Below are 20,325 nucleotides of genomic sequence, written 5' to 3'. Positions count from 1 at the left end.
TGTTTGTGTGCGTGGGTTTTTTATATCATCCACAGTGTGTACTGTATTTCAATTTGCTTAGACCGTTTGATATGAACTTTGCTATTTTACTTTATTAACAGCAGTCTATTTTTGTTTTTGAAATACTGTATGTCAGTGAGAGGAAATTTAAAAAAGTGCGCTTTCTGACTTCCTTTAAAAAAGACTATTTGCTTGGCTGTTGTGTTAATCCTCTCTCAAATACATCCTAAATAACGAATCAAAATTAAGAACATGTAAAAAGGAGATACATTTCATCTTCCCTTTAAAATAACATTTCAGCATTTTACAATTGCAAAAGTACCCAAAAGTTGGTGAAAAAGTGCTATCAAATTTATTTTGAGTATTTTCTTGTTAGCTGGTTGCTTAAAAGACATTTTATGTTAAGTTCTAAAAATATCACCTAGGAGGAAACTTAGGAGAAAAAATGAATTGCATATGGGCCAAGATGTTCAGACTCCATGCACATTTTTTATTTATTTACATAAAAGTTAACCCATTTCGTTTAGGGTAATGAGAAGGCAGATTAATGTAGACTTCCAAATATATATATTTTTTTCAGTTTTGAGTAAGTTGAGGAAGGTTTGCCCCTTAGTGATACTTAACCTCTTTAGGACCACAGTGCTAAACCTCCCTAAAGACCAGGCTACTTTTAGTTACAATTGGCCACTGCAGCTTTAAGGCCAAGCTGCAGGGCCGCACAACACAGCACACCAGTGATCCCCCCCCCCTTTTCTCCCCAGCAACAGAGCTCTCTGTTAGTGCGGTCTGATTTTGTATAAATATTTATGCTATTTTTTAAAAAATATTTTTTACTATTTATTTAACTATTTTTTTTAACCACTTGCCGACCGCCTTAAGCCGATAGGCGGCGGCAAGGGCTGGGCCCAAACGACCGCAATACGCCCATCGGCGGTGGCGGTGGCGGGCGTGGTTATGCGGCTGATCGCGTCATTCGTGACGCGATCAGCCGCCGGCGACTGGCTCCGCCCCCCCGCGCTGTAACCCGCCAGCCGTTCGGAAGCGCCGGCGGGTTACTAGCACCCCAATCGCAGCACGGAAAGTGTATAATGGGCTTTGTAATGCATACAAAGCCTATTATACAGGCTACCTCCTGCCCTGGTGGTCCCAGTGTCCGAGGGACCACCAGGGCAGGCTGCAGCCACCACAGTCTGCACTTAAGCACACTGATTTCTCCCCCCCTGCCCCCTGATCGCCCACAGCACCCCTCAGACCCCCCCCCCTGCCCACCTCCCAGACCCATGTTTACACCCAATCACCCCCCTAATCACCCATCAATCACTCCCTGTCACTATTTGTCAACGCTATTTTTTTTTAACCCTAAACTGCCCCCTGCTCCCTCCTGATCACCCCCCACCCCTCAGATTCTCCCCAGACCCCCCCCCCCCTGTGTACTGTATACCTCTATCCCCCCTGTAATAACCCACTGATCACCTGTCAATCACCTGTCAATCACCCATCAATCACCCCCTGTCACTGCCACCCATCAATCTGCCCCTAACCTGCCCCTTGCGGGAAATCTGATCACCCACCAATCAGATCAGACCCTAATCTGCCCCTTGCGGGCACCCAATCACCCGCCTACATGCTCAGATTGCCCTCAGACCCCCCCTTATCAATTCGCCAGTGCAATATTTACATCTGTTCTTCCCTGTAATAACTCACTGATCACCTGTCAATCACCCATCAATCACCCCCTGTCACTGCCACCCATCAATCACCCCCTGTCACTGCCACCCATCAATCAGCCCCTAACCTGCCCCTTGCGGGCAATCTGATCACCCACCCACACCAATAGATCGCCCGCAGATCCGTCAGATCACCTCCCAAGTGCAGTGTTTACATCTGTTCTCTACCCTAAACACCCACTAATTACCCATCAATCACCCATCAATCACCCCCTATCACCACCTGTCACTGTTACCCATCAGATCAGACCCTAATCTGCCCCTTGCGGGCACCCAATCACACGCCTACACGCTCAGATTGCCCTCAGACCCCCCCTTATCAATTCGCCAGTGCAATATTTACAACTGTTCTTCCCTGTAATAACCCACTGATCACCTGTCAATCACCCATCAATCACCCCCTGTCACTGCCACCCATCAATCACCCCCTGTCACTGCCACCCATCAATCTGCCCCTAACCTGCCCCTTGCGGGCAATCTGATCACCCACCCACACCAATAGATCGCCCGCAGATCCGACGTCACATCACCTCCCAAGTGCAGTGTTTACATCTGTTCTCTACCCTAAACACCCACTAATTACCCATCAATCACCAATCAATCACCCCCTATCACCACCTGTCACTGTTACCCATCAGATTAGACCCTAATCTGCCCCTAGGGCACCCAATCACCCGCCCACACCCTCAGAACGCCCTCAGACCCCAGCCCTGATCACCTCGCCAGTGCATTGCTTGCATCTATTTCCCCCCTCTAATCACACCTTGAGACACCCATCAATCACCTCCTGTCACCACCTGTCACCCCCTAGCACACCTACTCATCAGATCAGGCCCTAATTTGCCCCGTGTGGGCTCCTGATCACTCGGCCAAACCCTCAGGTCCCCCTCAGACCCCCTTCCGATCACCTCCCCAGTGCTTTGATTGCATCTATTTTCCCCTCTAACCACCCCCTGAGACACCCATCAATCACCTCCTGTCACCCCCCTAGCACTCCTATCCATCAGATCAGGCCCAATACAACCTGTCATCTAAGAGGCCACCCTGCTTATAACCGGTTCCACAAAATTTGCCCCCTCATAGACCACCTGTCATCAAAATTTGCAGATGCTTATACCCCTGAACAGTCTACTACTACAGACTACTCATGGTTTAGGGCCAGTAAAATGCCAGGGCTGTATAGGAAGCCCACAAGTGACCCCATTTTAGAAAAAAGACACCCTAAGGTATTCTTTTAGGTGTATGACGAGTTCATAGAAGATTTTATTTTTTTGTCAAAAGTTAGCGGAAATTGATGTTTATTGTTTTTTTCACCAAGTGTCATCTTTCACTAACTTGTGATAAAACATAAAATCTTCTATGAACTCACCATACACCTAACAGAATACCTTGGGGTGTCTTCTTTCTAAAATGGGGTCACTTGTGGGGTTCCTATACTGCCCTGGCATTTTAGGGGCCCTAAACCGTGAGGAGTAGTCTAGAAAACAAATGCCTCAAAATGACCTGTGAATAGGACGTTGGGCCCCTTAGCGCATCTAGGCTGCAAAAAAGTGTCACACATGTGGTATCGCCGTACTCAGGAGAAGTAGTATAATGTGTTTTGTGGTGTATTTTTACACATACCCATGCTGGGCGGGAGAAATCTCTCTGTACATGGACAATTGTGTGTAAAAAAAATCAAATAATTGTCATTTACAGAGATATTTCTCCCACCCAGCATCTGTATGTGTAAAAATACACCACAAAACACATTATACTACTTCTCCTGAGTACGGCGGTACCACATGTGTGGCACTTTTTTGCACCCTAAATGCGCTAAGAAGGCCCAAAGTCCAATGAGTACCTTTAGGATTTCACAGGTCATTTTGCGACATTTGGTTTCAAGACGACTACTCACGGTTTAGGGCCCCTAAAATGCCAGGGCAGTATAGGAACCCCACAAATGACCCATTTTAGAAAAAAGACACCCCAAGGTATTCCGTTAGGAGTATGGTGAGTTCATAGAAATTTTTTTTTGTCACAAGTTAGTGGAAATTGATTTTAATTTTTTTTTTCACAAAGTGTCATTTTCCGCTAACTTGTGACAAAAAAATAAAATCTTCTATGAACTCACCATACTCCTAACGGAATACCTTTGGGTGTCTTCTTTCTAAAATGGGGTCACTTGTGGGGTTCCTTTACTGCCCTGGCATTTTAGGGGCCCTAAAAGTATTTTCTTGCTTGCTGGTGGCTTAAAAGGCATTTTATTAGCTGTGAAAATATCACCTAAGAGAAAACTCAGGTGAAAAAGTGAATTGCATATGGCCCCATGTTACTTAAGCTTCCCTTTAATTCTTCTGCTCAGTGATCCTATGACCAGCATAGGAAAAGAGGAACATGATCTCAAAAGGGATACAAACACAAATTAATATACAAATGTTCTAGCATTCTACCACAAATCTTTAATTCATCTGCATGTCTCTTTTGTATACATTTCCCCTAACTTCCTGTTTAGAGTAACTTTCTCACAGCGTCAGGAAGTGAGAGGAAATCTCTCTAACCAGAGACCAGACACGAATAAAAATCTGACATAATTTCTGACTCTTCATCTGGAAGTATTGAAAAATTATAAATTTCCACTTTAATATTACGACTCGTGTTAGGGCTTGCTCAGACGAATGCTCAGGCACGTCTCAGAGAGATTACAGGATTACAGGATAAAGCACAGCATTTGCGCAATCAACAGGAACAGCCGGTATTAACATTTAAAAAGCATTGCGACGAGCACTGCAATAGACGTAACTGCCACCTTTAATGCCTGTGTGAACTGGACCTTAAGCTCTCTTTAACAGTAGGACGTTGTGTTAGTGCGTTATTAAGGTCGCACAACGCGGCCCGAACGCAACGCATGTAGTCTTAACTTGGACATTATTGTTCGTTCTTTAACACTGCGTTAAGTGTTATGACGTCTTTCTTTATGCGTCTCTTGGTGCGCCGTTTTCGTTGCACAGTGATGACTATAAATTAAAAAAACATTACTGAGCATGTGCAACACACATAACGCAGCAGATTCATTGCTAAACGCGCAGCATGCAGCACTTTCTAATAACGCTATACGTTACACATAACGCAACGTGTGCACTGTGAATGTCGCATAGACTTAGTATCGCTGTGCGTTAGTCTGCGTGGAAACATGTTCTAACGTGTGACTTTAACGTCGCACTGTGAAAGAGGCCTTAGTGATTGTAGGTATTGCCAGGACTGGGATCTGCTAGTAATCGTAGATCCCAATTGCAAACGCTAAACATTTGCAATTTGTAACAAAAAGAACATTGCAGTTTTTGGATTTAAAGGAATTTAAAGAAATGCGATTTGCACCTGCATTCCTTTAAATGTAATTACTGCAGGGAGATCGCTAATCGCCTAGCAAAAACTGCAAGCACTATTTTTGTATTGGAACCACCCCCCACTGTTGTATCGCTTTGCCAGTCGGTGGTAATCTATCACAATTGCCAGAGATTGGCAAGTGCCGGTGAAGCATTCCAAGTCAATCCCAGCCCTAATGCTAGGTACACACTATGAGATTTTCTGGCAGATTTACTGTCAGATCGATTATTTCTGCCATGTCCGATCTGATTTTCGACTGTTTTCCGTTCACACCTATCAGAAATCAATCGGAAATCAAATCAGACATGTTGGAAATAATTGATCTGACAGTAAATCTGCCAGAAAATCTCATAGTGTGAACCCAGCATTAGGGTTAGGGCTAGAATGAGTGTTGGGCTTATCTGTGTGGTCCTAGATAATTAATAATCATAATTCAGGGGATATAGTTAGACAGAACTCATCAGCTGTGACCAAATGCGCCAACCACGTGAAATCGCTGTCAACTGTGCGGCATCCTGTCACCCTGACCACCCACGGGTCTTGGACTCTCCGATTTATTTTTCATCTGTAACCACATTCTAGATGAAATGAAGCCTTCGAATTGCAGGTCGGTGCAGCTTTTCTTCTTCTTTAACTGCCAGAACTCAAAATTAACTTGTGAATGAATTACATGAACTTACCTGGGGCTTCTTCCAGCCCTGTGCAGTCTTTCTGTCCCCTCGCTACCATTCTTTACTCCTCTGTTCAGCTGCAGCTCCCTTCTGACAGCTGTAAGCACGGTTTCGGGGCCAAGCACCTGCTGACTGCGTTCCCACGTATGGGACTGGTCTGCGCATGTGCACTATGTAATAAGGCACAGAAAGACTGCATCGGGCTGAAAGAAGCTCTAGGTTAGTTAGGGGCTTTGTTTTTAAAGGAAAACTGTATTGAGAGGTATATGGAGGCTGCCATATTTATTTCCTTTTAAGCAATACCAGTTGCCTGGCAGCTTTGCTGATCTAAATTGGCTGCAGTAGTGTCTGAGTCAGACCAGAAACAAGCATGCAGCTAATCTATTATGTACTGCAGACTAGGTGTACATCCACGTGGTGTGGAGTGTTCTGCACAGTACACTCCAAACCATTTGGATGCGATTGACAGTTGCTTCTCGTACAGGCGCAGAAGATCCTGACCTGGCGAGGTCGTCATCACAAACAGAGGGGATCCTGGGACACCGGAGCAGCAGCGAGGGACAGATCAGCTGCTAGGGGCTAGAGGAAGCCCCAGGTAAGTAGATGTCATTTTTTTTTTTTTTGCAGCTCAGACATTTCCTTTAACTGCGGCTGGCATTTCAGCAGGAAACTCATATAGCATTAAAGGAGACATGAGGTGAAGATAAAGTGATGAGATAAATATTTGTATCTATCCATCTCTTAAAAATCTCATTTTTTTAGATACCCTACAGTTTTATTTTATTTTTAAATCCACTTTTTAAGTTTGTACTGTTTGTCTATTCTCAATGACACATGCAATGACATATGCCAAAGCGAAAATCTATGAACTATGGACCGTTTTTATCTTTCTCGTTCCCTCAGAAACCATTTTCTACCAGGAAAGTGTTTTATGTCTGTAATTCCTTATCAGTGAGGGTTACGCTATAATCCGAACTGGTCCTGACCCAATCCCGTCCAGGACAGAATCGCTCATGAATCGCTACACATAGCGATTTGTGTGCGATTTTAAATTACTGCAAACTATAAAAAAATATAATTTGAAAGGACCAATCAGAATTAAAATTGCGAATTGCTATCACAATCGCTGGCAAAAAAGCTTACACTTTTTAAAATCGCTGTGAAAATTGCCTGAAAACGCTCATGAAATCGCTTATAAAATGCTACTTAAAAACGCCAGCAATTGCACTAGCGATTTGCGATGTGTAGTGGGTTCCAGGCCTTACTGTGTGCTGTGCAAGATATACATGTATTTATGAAGTGGATAACTGCTGTTTACATGACATTCACTCTCATCTTTACTGTTCTTAGAATAGCTGAATGCCAGCATCTTCTTTCCACAATGCTTCAGTCCGAACAGGGTGGAAAATTGCTATTTTTAAACATTCTCTTTTTGTGCAAATGCAGAGATTATCCAGTGATCTGTCACACATACTGGATGCGTACATGTGGGGAGGGCTTAACTTCACAAGTGACAATCCAAAGTGTGAAATCTTGCAGACACTGCTTGTTCTGTGACTCTGTACAGCTGCAGCAGCACCTCTGTGCCACGCTTCCTCAGATAATGGAGAACGTGTCAGTCTACCATGGGAAGATCAGCCGAGAGACTGGAGAGAGGCTCCTGAGTGAAGTGGGAAAAGATGGCAGTTACCTGCTGCGTGACAGTGAGACACTGCCAGGAGTGTACTGCCTGTGTGTCCTGTGAGTACTATAAGAAAACTGCTTTCAGTTATTTGTTTGCCAATGTAAGTCATCCAATGATATGTACCTTTCTATTTAAATTATAACTTATGTTACAGAAATAAGGTATTAAGCAGGCAAAATCATACATTTGCAAAAATCATTTCTTCATGAATCCTAATGGTTCTCTATAATTTTAAGCTGCACCACGTCTCTCACAACCTCAGATCAGCAGGATCCATAAACTTAGTCACTCTCAGAGGGCACCTCAAAACCTTTGGAGACTGAGCTTCTGTCATGCTGCCCCATATCCTTTATTATTCCCTACCACTCTCAGTAAAGACAGCCCCATCCCTGGAGTTATTCAAAGCCAGACTAAAAAAAACACCTATTTACATAGTTACATATAGTTACATAGTTATTTTGGTTGAAAAAAGACATACGTCCATCGAGTTCAACCAGAGAACAAAGTACAACACCAGCCCGCTCCCTCACATATCCCTGTTGATCCAGAGGAAGGCGAAAAAACCCTTACAAGGCATGGTCCAATTAGCCCCTAAAGGGAAAAATTCCTTCCCGACTCCAGATGGCAATCAGATAAAATCCCTGGATCAACATCATTAGGCATTACCTAGTAATTGTAGCCATGGATGTCTTTCAACGCAAGGAAAGCATCTAAGCCCCCTTTAAATGCAGGTATAGAGTTTGCCATAACGACTTCCTGTGGCAATGCATTCCACATCTTAATCACTCTTACTGTAAAGAACCCTTTCCTAAATAAATGGCTAAAACGTTTTTCCTCCATGCGCAGATCAAGTCCTCTAGTCCTTTGAAAAGGCATAGGGACAAAAAGCTCATCCGCCAAGCTATTATATTGCCCTCTGATGTATCTATACATGTTAATTAGATCCCCTCTAAGGCATCTTTTCTCTAGACTAAATAAACCCAGTTTATCTAACCTTTCTTGATAAGTGAGACCTTCCATCCCACGTATCAATTTTGTTGCTCGTCTCTGCACCTGCTCTAAAACTGCAATATCTTTTTTGTAATGTGGTGCCCAGAACTGAATTCCATATTCCAGATGTGGCCTTACTAGAGAGTTAAACAGGGGCAATATTATGCTAGCATCTCGAGTTTTTATTTCCCTTTTAATGCATCCCAAAATTTTGTTAGCTTTAGCTGCAGCTGCTTGGCATTGAGTACGATTATTTAACTTGTTGTCAATGAGTACTCCTAAGTCCTTCTCCAAGTTTGATGTCCCCAACTGTATCCCATTTATTTTGTATGGTGCTAGACCATTAGTACGTCCAAAATGCATGACTTTACATTTGTCAACATTGAATTTCATCTGCCATGTATGTGCCCATATAGCCATCCTTTCCAGATCCTGTTAATAAATAAATAAATTTAACCTGGCATTTACAGACTTATAGAATTCTTCCTATGTACCACGATGTATCAATCAACCAATCACTGGTCTGAGCCATGCTTATGCGATTTGAGCAGCCTATTGATTGCACAACGCTTCTGCCACTTTCCTCCACCCTCCAGCACAAAAACAATTGGCCTTTCCCAATCAATCACTTTTCAATCGATAAAATTATCAACCTTTGAAAATGTGGACTTTCATTTTAAACATGTTTTCCTAGATGCAATGTTTTATTGAATCTGATGTCTTATCTAATACAGTGTATGGGTACTTGAAGGTGACAGCGTGGCTAGGCTGAAATCAGATAACTTATTATAAACTCATTGAATTCTATCCTGTCATGTTTAGGGTCTCTCCTTTCTTCTGTCTGACCTTGATGACTCATTCTTGCATAGCCTCGCAAGCAATGGAACGTGTCATAGGGAAGCCCCTCTGGGCTCACCCCTGCTGTTTATTAACCGCTCTAAACATTTTTAATTGATCTTATCTCTACTCTGGTTAGGTTCCCTGTAATAATCTGTGCAACAGTGTAGCTATCTGAAGGACTTCAGTGGGTATAGTATAAACATTCACATTTTGTTGCTTTGAAATGAAGACAGACACTCAAACACAAATCATTGCTCAAACAGTGTTTTCTCAATGCAAATGATAACAGCCAAGTAAAAGAAATAATAGCAACAATTAAAAAAAATGAATAAATAAATAAACAGAATCACTGGTAAAAAATCACCCACAGAAGCAGTACTTTGTTGTACCTCTTTTATCTGCACTGAAAGCTGCCATTGTAATTTAGGACTAGTTCACACTCGGCACTTGGAGCGCTTCTTGACTGCGATCGCGTTTGGCTCTGCGATCGCGATTTGCAGGCAAAATCTCACGATTCAGCATGATTTGCGCTTGTGATTTCCGTTCCATAGAATGAGAGTCACAACGCAATCACACCCGAAACGCTGCATGCAGCGTGTTCGCCGCAGTGTGAATGTATCCATAGGGATACATTAGTAGCAGCGCTTTGCTGATCGCCGGCGATCAGCAAAGCGTTGAAAAATCGCCAAGTGTGAACCAGCCCTCATACAATGTAGAATGTGCCTCTGCACACTTTTGGCTTGTATTCAGCTGAGACACTGCTAGCACTGTTTATATTGTTTGTTTCTTTATCAACTACTATTATAATCACTTCCTCAAGTTAGGCAGTTCTAAGCATCCCACTGAAACACTGTTGTGTTTAACTGTTGCTTTAAGGGGAACCTGAAGATGCCCATAATAAAAGAATAAGAGAAAAGAAAAAGAGTTTCACTTACCTGGGGCTTCTGCCAGCCCCCTGCAGCCATCCTGTGCCCACGCCGTACTGGAACGATCCTCCAGTCCCCCGCCTCGGCTCACTTACTCTTTTGCCGACTTACAAGTTGAAGTCCACTGCACATGCGCGGCCCTGGCCGCGTGTCCTTGTTTGTGCTATCGTCATCGGAAACGTTACGGAACGAGAAAATCTCAACTGCATGATGTGAGCGCAAATGAGGACGCATGCAGCCAGAGAAAGTGAGCCGCGGCAGGGGACCGGAGGATTGTTCCAGGTATGCATGGGCACACAACCAATTCATTATATCATACATTTTTTTTTTGCTTCAGCGTCTCTTTAAAGGCTTGATATCTCAGCGTTTATTTACTTCTGCACACTTCAAATTTTGAGGGGAGGGAGGGGACCCCCAAAGAGAAAGAGGATATGGATGCTTTATTGTGAACCAGGGCTGGGTGGCTGTAATTTGGCACTGAGGTAGTTTGCGGTCCCCTCCCTACCCTCAAAATTTGAAGTGTGTATGAACTAGAGTGCTGAGATATCCAGCCTTTAATATCAGCATATGCAAATTAGGAATGAGCTGCATGTGATGTTGTTACCCACAAGGCTGTGCATCAGTAGGCCTAATTAGGCCTACACTGTAGAAGGGGTTTCACCTTTTCAGCATGATTTCCATTGGCTGCAGGACTTTTTCCACTGTAGGACCTGGGTATTCCATGATGAACCTGCCATCAGCTTTACACTAGTGGTGAGTTTATTTCCACCTCTCCTCTTTAAGTAGTGGTATGCAAATACAGAAAAAGTCTATTGGCAGCATATTGGTCGCATATAACACTACTTTTCTAGGTAGAAATGATGGTCATGACTGTCGATCCATTACTTTAATCCATTACTTAGATCACTGCTTTACAGCAGTTATAGTATGGCAATCACAGAAGTGATCTCAGATACAAAATATTTCTGCTTTATTATATACATGGTATTATAAAAGGGTCAGATAGATTATTGGAGAACATGGGAGTGGTGGTCTTATAACTGATTATTACTTTTTTGTTATAAATTAGCATTAAAGGTTTAACATTACATTCTGCATTCTCTAGCATACTCCATCATGCCTTACCCCTACACATCATTTAATACAACATTAAAGGGGAACTTCGGCATAAACAAACATACTGTCATTAAGTTACATTAGCTATAGTAATTAAAATAGATAGGTAATATAATCTCTTACCCACCCGGTTTTAAAAGAACAGACAAATGTTTGTGATTTCATGGGGGCAGCCATCTTGTTCATGGGGGCAGCCATCTTTTTGGTTGAAAGGAGGTGACAGGGAGCATGAGACACAGTTCCAACTGCCCTGTGTCCTGATCACACCTCCCAGCTGCACACGCTAGGCTTCAAATCTCAAATTAAAACAGAGAAGAAAAAAAAATTGCACCAAAACAGCAGAACAAGAACAACAATATGAGAAATCCCATCATGCTTTGCACAGCATCAGGGGAAAATGCCCAGGCAGTTTTCTTCTATGCAGCTAAAAATGAGTTTTGGATAAGAAAAACAAAGTTCTGATGCTGTGAAACTATTAAAGAAACACCAAGCCTTTTCAGTGCTGCTGAGTAGATTTTTAGTCTGGAGGTTCACTTTAAAGTAAAAGTCACCCTTTTATTGAAAAACAAAGAATACTTTCAAATCAGCACAACACATACAGTAGCTAGTTATAGGATTCATAGCAAACATTATGTTTTAGATTGCTTTACCTTATTTTTGCATATACAAAATAGAGTTATTCCACAATGATTCTCTCAGAGGATTTCAGACGGGAGGTGTCAAAGCCTCTGTCAGTCGGTCAAATAGTCTAGTCTGGCTAAAAAGTGCTTCTACCCTGTGCAGCTATGTAAGTACTTATGCTGGAAGAGGAAAACACCTGGTCAGTCTGTACTGTAAAGTACTGATTCCAGGCTTCAAAAGAAGTGCAATTTGGGCTTAACCTGAACAGAAGTGACAATAAACTTATGAGATAATGAATTTGTGTCCGTAGTATGGATGATAAATAGAGCATGAGTAGTATAGAAAAACGTCTCTTATTTTATTTTATTTATTTTCACTTTTTGTGTTTAAGATTGCATCAGACTGCCACAGCTACTGCTAGAATCCACACTTTGCCTTTTAGGCTAAAAAAGAAGCAGAAGTAATGAACCTTTGAACATTTCTGCAGTAAAACCTTTATTTTCTATCTTGTCCCTGAGGTTAGGAACTCACTAGGCAGAAACACTAGTGTTGCGGAAAACGCTATCGCTTTTGCCAACAATGAAAGCCTATGGGCCGCATGTAAAAACACATATATGTGCATTTTACATTGTGCGTTTTTGAAAAATGCATAACTTGCCGCATAGTTTCCAAAACGCATATAAAACAAACATAATTTATCTCAATGGAGACAGAGTAATGCGTTTTAACATGTACTTTTGATGTGTTTTAAAAAAAAATATGTTACTGTATTTAACTCCCTTGATTAGGGAAATGAATAAAAAATGCAGATGTGAAATGCACAAAAAAGCTTTAAAAGCACAAATGAGAAATGCAATTGCACATGCAAACGCATACATAAACGCATTAAAAACAAAAAATGCACAGTGCAGAAACTGCATGGTCTTCTGCACTGCCTAGTGTGCTCCCAGCCTAACAGATAACGGGCTTTTAGCTTTTATTTACTTAATAGGAAACAGGACTAAATTCATCAAGCTGTCAACAGAAAGGGACTTCAGGCAAATTCTTAGAAGGGCTAGTACTATAAATGTATATTTTTATCTCATCATGTCACATGTCACTTCAGTACACTGTAATAATTGAAATGGGAAAATGTATATTTCCATACCATTAAACTGAAGAAAATGACTTGTTTAGAACTGATATGCATTTATAGCTGATTTGTGTTTATAGTGGAATCGCCCTTTAAATGGGTACACCAATGCCCCGTGGTGCAGCAGGTAAACTTTTTCTGACACTCTGTATTGAATGAGTGCATTGAATGATCACCACTATAAGTGGTTTCCGCATAGGTGAAAAACAGTGTAGGCTTCATTTTGTCCACATGGCGACATTTTAAATCATTGCTTTTATACACACTTGCACTTGGAAGTTTACAGTTGCAAATGGGGCTGTTGTGACCACGTCTCACTCCTAACACCCAGGAATTATGTTTTTACACATTTAAAAAGAAAAGGCATGGCTGCAGTCCGGTGCACTTGATGTTGTCTGCTCTTCTGATACTGTATCAGGACTTGAGCTTTACAGCATGAGGTCGCATTCGCAGTGTAACATTGCGGAGCTGCTTTATAAAGTCTTATAAGGCCCGGTTCACACTTGCGGTGGCCCTCCGGAATCGCCGTGCCGGAGCCGCACCGCTTGCAGAACGGACGGAACGGACGCACGGCATAGCAATGAAAGCCTATGCGTCCGTTCACATGCGTCCGTTCTGCCGAACCGGAGCCGGACCGGATCCGGGCCGGATCCGGACTCCGGCCTCCGTTCCAACATGCGCTATTTTTTCATCCGGCTCCTCCGGCAGCCGTATCCGGGGCGGAGCCGGACTGCACCATCCGGCCAATACAAACCAATGGGAACCGGAGAGCGCACAACACACAGGCTGAGAAATCCGGATGTTCTACCCCACTTCCTATGGGGATTGTTGCGGCGATATTGGATGGGGACACATGGGCAAGCATTTTGGAGTGGAGCAGCACAGCTGGATCCGGATCCGGAGATGTTGGCAGCATGTCGCAGGTGGAGGTGAGTGCTAAACAGCAGAGGGCCTGATTCCACAGGTCCCCCTTCTGCTGACCTCCCAGACCCCCAACTTTTTTTTTGTTTTTAACGTTTTTTTGCCAAACGGATCCGGATCGCATCCTGATGGACACCTGATGCAACCTGACCGGATCCGGATCGGATCCGGATCAGAACCGTACGGTTCCGATCCGGATCCGGTCCGGATCCGGTCAGGTCATCCGGTCCGTTTGGCAAACAACCGCAAGTGTGAACCGGGCCTTACGCAGCTTACCGCACTGCAATGCTAATCCTATGGGACATTCACAGTGCGATGTTAGCGTCACATGTGTAGCGTTATGGTAACTCACTGCTTGCAGTGTGTTACCTCTAAACGCAAACGTTACCAGGTACAGGAAAGCATACTCTTCATTGCCTGTATTTTTTCCTTTACTTACTTTATGTGACGGTGACACAGCGTTAATGTGCGTTACCACCGTTTTTGCATTGCACTGTAATGCTGTGTTGTGACAGCATTACAACGCAACGTCCCACTGTGAATGCGACCTGAATCTTTTTATAGTTAACAGTTCAACTAAAAAAAAAAAAAGGAAATCACACTGTGTATCTGTGTCACTGTGCCTCATTTTCTACACCTCACCTTAAAGAACCTTTTTATTGTGCATCTGGGGAAGACAGACAGGAGAGTCACTGAGAAGAGTCAGCAGTAAGACATCTGCTTCACACCTGCTCTCAGTCTTTACTTTGACTTAAAGGGGTTCTGTGGCATGTTTAAGAAAACAAAAACTGACACTTACCTGTGGCTTCTATTGACCCCCTGCAGCTATCATGTTCCACTCCATCCACCTACAATCCTCCTTTCCCCGCTGCTAGTTCCGGTCTAATTATTCATCTAACTAGGCGAATAATGCTTGCTTCCGCGCGCGTCACCGGGTGCTTACTGCACAGGCGCAGTTCAACAACTTTTCTTGTGCTACTGTAAGCTCCCTATGATGCACGTGCGGCCACAAATGACAGCTGCAAGGGGCCGATGGAAGCCCCAGGTAAGTGTCAGTTTTTATTTTTTTTTTAACATGCCACAGAGGAGGCAGGAAATTTGGGCGCATGGAAAGGTGGACAAAAAGGGCGCCACCATTCACTTCCATAATAAATATCGCTTAATGGGCGTCCAACAGGAAAAAAGGGCGCCGGAGAAAAATAACGTTTTACAAGCGGCGCCCGGAGACTTTGAATGTTTTATAACTGCTTCTCATGATTACACATTATTTAATGATTTATAATTTTTTAAACAATATTTTTAAACGAAAAACAGTACAATATTTTTTTAAAACATTATTTTTAAACGAAAAACAGCACAATATTTTTTTTTAAAACAATATTAATGCTTATCACAGGGTGGTTTTAGGTTTAGGCACCACCAGGGGGGGGTCTTAGGGTTAGGCACCACCAGGGGGGTCTTAGGTTTAGGTACCACCAGGGGGGTCTTAGGGTTAGGCACCACCAAGGGGGTCTTAGGTTTAGGCACCACCAGGGGGGTCTTAGGTTTAGGCACCACCAGGGAAGTCTTAGGTTTAGGCACCACCAGGGGGGGGGGGGTCTAAGGTTTAGGCACCACCAGGGGGGTCTAGGGGTTAAGGGTAGGTACAGGGAGGGTTCTGTGTGAAAGTAGGGTTAGGTATAGTTTTAATAAAATTCTTATTAATCTTTTATAAAACGTTATTATACATTTCACTTTTTAAACAAGGGAAGATTAACGTTTTTACAATTGCCGATTTCATACACATTATTTAATGATTTCTAACTCTATAAAACATTATTTTTAAACGAAATATAGCACAATTTTTTTTAAACGTTATTCATGCTTATCGTTTAAAACCCTGCGCCCATTTTCCCGACGCCCTTTTTTAACGTACGCTGCCACAGAACCCCTTTACATGATATGGAAATGCAATAAACAATATATATATATATATATATATATATATATGAAAATGAAAATGAATGAAAATGAAGGCTCAAGATCCCATATAACCTTCTCAGTTCTTTTTCTGCCTCCTCATCCCCCTGCTGCCCTCCATTCAAATATGGCACCCCTTGGAAAGCTTTAGAAGCACTCACATCCCTGAGATGGACCCATCCAAACTGCGCATGCACACACCCGACTCGCACATGTGCGGATCCACTCGTTTTCAGAAGTACTCGGGAGCATGAGCACTGTTCCTAAGGGCCAAAGATGTATTTGACCTGCAGGTTAAATTATTTCACTGGAGGGGACAGCATTGGAATAAGAACATGGAGAGAGAAAAAAGGATGGCTCTATGGAATCCATGGGCTTGATTCACTAACCGGTGCTAAGTGTTAGCGCCTGTGTGAAAAGCCATTTTTTGCCCCTAGTGCGCGCAAAGCTACGTCGTGCGCAGCCCCGCTTACTTCACACGCAGCGCAGATGTGGCTATATTAGTGCGCGGTGCGACGATAACGTTGCACGCGCTGCCCCTTAAATGTTGCATCTGGTGCGACGATAGCGGCGCATCGGGTGCCCCCGAAGCGGTGCATTAATGCGCCGTTTCAGGGGCCCCCGATGCGCCGTTATCAAGGGGCAGCGGACGCGCCGTTATCGTCACACCGCGCACTAATATAGGCGCACCCGCGCTGTGCGTGCAGTGAGTGGGACTGAGACTGATGTGTGGGCGAAAACTACTTAGTGCTGTAGTTTGCGCCCACTAAGTGATAGGGCGCACTAACCGGCTTGGCGTCGGTTAGTGAATCAAGCGCTATAAGTATTAAGTTTTTTTTTCTTGATTCGGGGTTGCTTTAAGCAGGGGTGTAGCTAGAAATGACTGGGCCCCATAGCAAAACATTTTTATGCCCCCCCCCCACGACCTTCCAACCCCACAGACCTCGGACCTTACACCCAAACATTCCTCCAGGACCCTCCACCCCAACATTCCCACACCCCTCTAAGCACAGTATAAGTAGCCAGGTCTATAGGTGTCCCCAGTTTAGGTAGTAGTCAGGGGCGTAACTAGAAATCACTGGGCCCCCTTGTGGCAACAGCAATTTAAACTAAATACTGTACAAACATTTTAACTCATACATGAACATTATGGAAAATATAAGTTGAAAATAAACTGTGAAGATAAACAATTTCATCCATTCTTCTCCTGAAAAATATATTCATTTTTTTTAGAACCTTCCAGTTTTATTTTCCGTTTTAAAAATCTAAAAAAGTAGGTTTAATGCTATTATCTCATGTGATGATGATTCAGCTTTTCCCATAGTCTCGCAGTTAGCAATCATGTGACCCCCAACAAGACAAATTCAGCAATCATGAGGCCCCTATCAAGACAAATTCAGCAATCATGAGGCCCCCAACATGACAAATTCAGCAATTGTGAGGCCCCCAACAATACAAATTCAGCAATCATGAGGCCCCCAACAAATCATGAGGCCCCCAACAAGACAAATTCAGCAATCATGAGGCCCCCAACAAGACAAATTCAGCAATCATGAGGCCCTCAACAAGACAAATTCAGCAGTCATGAGGCCCCCAACAAGACAAATTCAGCAGTCATGAGGCACATAAATAGACAGCATTTCACATAAATAGGCAGAATGCCCCCTTAATATGATAGACACCTCTCACCTGGCTTCTGAATTCTCCTGTACTGGCTGCTGTGCCTGGCAATACTGTTTTTGGCTGGATTGGGGATGATGTGTGGGCTGAAAGGCCTGGCAGTGATGCTGTGGCCTGGCTAGTGGTGATGCTGTGGCCGGGTTGGCTGGTGGTGATGCTGTGGCCGATGCTGTGGCTGGGTTGGCGGTGATGCTGTGGCTTGGTTGGCTGGCGGTGATGCTGTGGCCGGGCTGGATGGCGATGATGCTGGGCTGTGCTTGGCTGGTTGAAGTAAATGCTGGCCTGACTGGTGGTGATGCTGTGGCCTTTTTGACAGTGATTCTGGGCTGGTTGGCTGGTGATGATGCTGGGCTGGCTGGCCTGGATAGTTTAGGTAGTGACAGTTGCCCCCTAGTTAAGGTAGCACCAGGAGTCCCCCAGTTTAGGTAGTGACAGGATCCCCCAGTTCAGGTAGTGACAGGTGCCCCCCAGGTTAGGTAGTGAGTGACAGGGACCCCCAGGTTAGGTAGTGAGTGACAGGGACCCCCAGGTTAGGTAGTGAGTGACGGACCCCCAGGTTAGGTAGTGAGTGACAGGGACCCCCAGTTAGGTAGTGACAGGTGCCCCCCAGGTTAGGAAGTGACAGGCGCCCCCCAGGTTAGGTAGTGAGTGACAGGGACCCCCAGGTTAGGTAGTGAGTGACAGAGATCCCCAGGTTAGGTAGTGAGTGACAGGGACCCCCAGGTTAGGTAGTGAGTGACAGGCGCCCCCCAGGTAATCGGAACGCAACGCGTATGAACGCACACCATCTGCGTTTCTATGCGTTGCGTGGCTGATCCCATTCACAGTGAATGGGTCAGCCGCGCGTTTTGTTGAAAAATGCGTGCAGCATGCATTCTCAGACCGCACTGGTCCAGAATGCATGCAGTGTGTGTAAACATCAGACTGATGTCTGATGTCATGCGTGTCTGCCTCCTGCACACGTTGCCCAAATCCCCGTGTGAACGGGGCCTAAAGGTTACCTCTGTAGAATTTGCTTTGTTATTTAATGACAGGTTGATTCATCAAACGAAAGAGTGCAAGCAACCTCCTGTTGGTCGCGCTAATAAATCAGCACAACTTAATTTGTTTCCCTGCTCGCTACGCATTCTAGTGTTAGTGTAGCGTGCATAACTAAACAACGGCTGGTGCTTACAAAAGCTGCACCCGAGCTAGTGCAGTATCGCGGTAGCAATACATCACTACCGCACGGCTTTCGTGAGCTGCGGCCGTTGCTTAGTTACGCACGCACGATACACTACACGTGTAGTGTGCAGGGATACAAAAAAGTTGCATCGATTTATTAGCGCGGGCAACAGGAGGTTGCTCGCGCTATATCCTTTAATGAATCAACCTTGTCCTTTATTTCATGCATTGTACTTTGTTTCAAGTATTTACATCTATCATTTCCAGTATCATTTAGTAGTTTTTTTTTTCTTTTTTCTTTTTTAATCATTGTTCCCCCCTCCCCCCCCTTCCATTGCCTTGATGTAATTTAATATGCATGATTCTTCCTGTGAGGGCTGAGGGGGGGGGGGGGGGGGGCCCGGGCGGCCCACCCACCTGTTTGATCCTGGGGAGAACACTGGGTTAGGTTGTGAGTGACAGGGACCCCCAGTTAGGTAGTGAGTGACAGGCACCCCCAAGGTTAGGTTGTGAGTGACAGGGACCCCCAGGTTAGGTTGTGAGTGACAGGGACCCCCAGGTTAGGTTATGAGTGACAGGCGCCCCCAGTTTAGGTTGTGAGTGACAGGGACCCCCAGTTAGGTAGTGAAGGACAGGCGCCCCCAGGTTAGGTTGTGAGTGACAGGCGCCCCCCAGGTTAGGTTGTGAGTGACAGGCGCCCCCCCCGGTTAGGTAGTGAGTGACAGGCAGCACCCCCCAGGTTAGGTTAGGCCGCCCCTCCCCCTCCCCCTGGGCCCACTCAGGGCAGTTTTTGGGGGCTGGAGGGGTCGCAGCATGAGGGGAGAGCTTGGTGGAACGTCGGTGGGGAGTGGAGACGAGCCCCCCCTCACCTTGGGCTCTCTCCTCTGCGCTCCCCTCCAGCATTGAATACTGCTGGGTATGCAGGCGGCAGGGCAGCGGCAGATACATACCTTCCGTGCGCTCCTGTATCAGGAAGTCGTGTCAGACTCTAGAGGGAGAACTGTCCGCACTGGAGCGCACAGAAGGTATGTATCTGCCGCTGCCTGCCACCTGCATACCCAGCAGTATTCAATGCTGGAGGGGAGCGCAGAGGGGAGAGCCTGAGGTGAGAGGGGGGGGCTGTCCCCCCTCCCGACCGACGTGCCACCAAGCTCTCCCCTCATGCTGCGACCCCTCCAGAACCTAGCGGGGCATCCTGCTGCGAGCCCCCTTTGACGTAGGGCTTGGGCGGGCCCCATAGCAACGCTATGGTTGCTATGGCGATTGCTACGCCCCTGGCTTTAAGAGAAGGATTCACTGTACTTTAAATGGAATTGTTTGGCCAAAAAATACAGTATTATACAAGAGCTCCTAATAAGGCCTACAGTTTGGAATGCACTTTTTGTGTAGTTTGAGGGGGAGAAAAGACATGATATATTTTTTTTACATTAAAGACATTTTTATCGGAACTAATATTTAGGATATTTCCCTATTATTTTTGCGCTTTAAAATGTAATGTCAATCCTCTCCTCCTTCCTCTCCATACACC

At 44.7% G+C, this 20,325-nt stretch overlaps 1 protein-coding gene across 1 annotated transcript in view; it reads left to right on the top strand.

Annotated features, from left to right (window-relative positions):
* Positions 1 to 7,313: 7,313 nt before the first annotated feature.
* Positions 7,314 to 20,325, top strand: part of SH2D1A (SH2 domain containing 1A) — a 94,563-nt gene continuing 81,551 nt past the window's right edge. The window contains exon 1 of the mRNA XM_068249614.1: positions 7,314 to 7,504. Within this exon, the coding sequence (XP_068105715.1) occupies positions 7,368 to 7,504 (137 nt within the window). The 5' untranslated portion in view covers positions 7,314 to 7,367. The remainder of the gene's footprint in view (positions 7,505 to 20,325) is intronic.

Source organism: Hyperolius riggenbachi, chromosome 8, assembly GCF_040937935.1.
Source record: "Hyperolius riggenbachi isolate aHypRig1 chromosome 8, aHypRig1.pri, whole genome shotgun sequence".
Classification (NCBI taxonomy): Eukaryota; Metazoa; Chordata; class Amphibia; order Anura; family Hyperoliidae; genus Hyperolius; species Hyperolius riggenbachi.
This window is presented reverse-complemented; position numbering and strand designations above follow the sequence as displayed.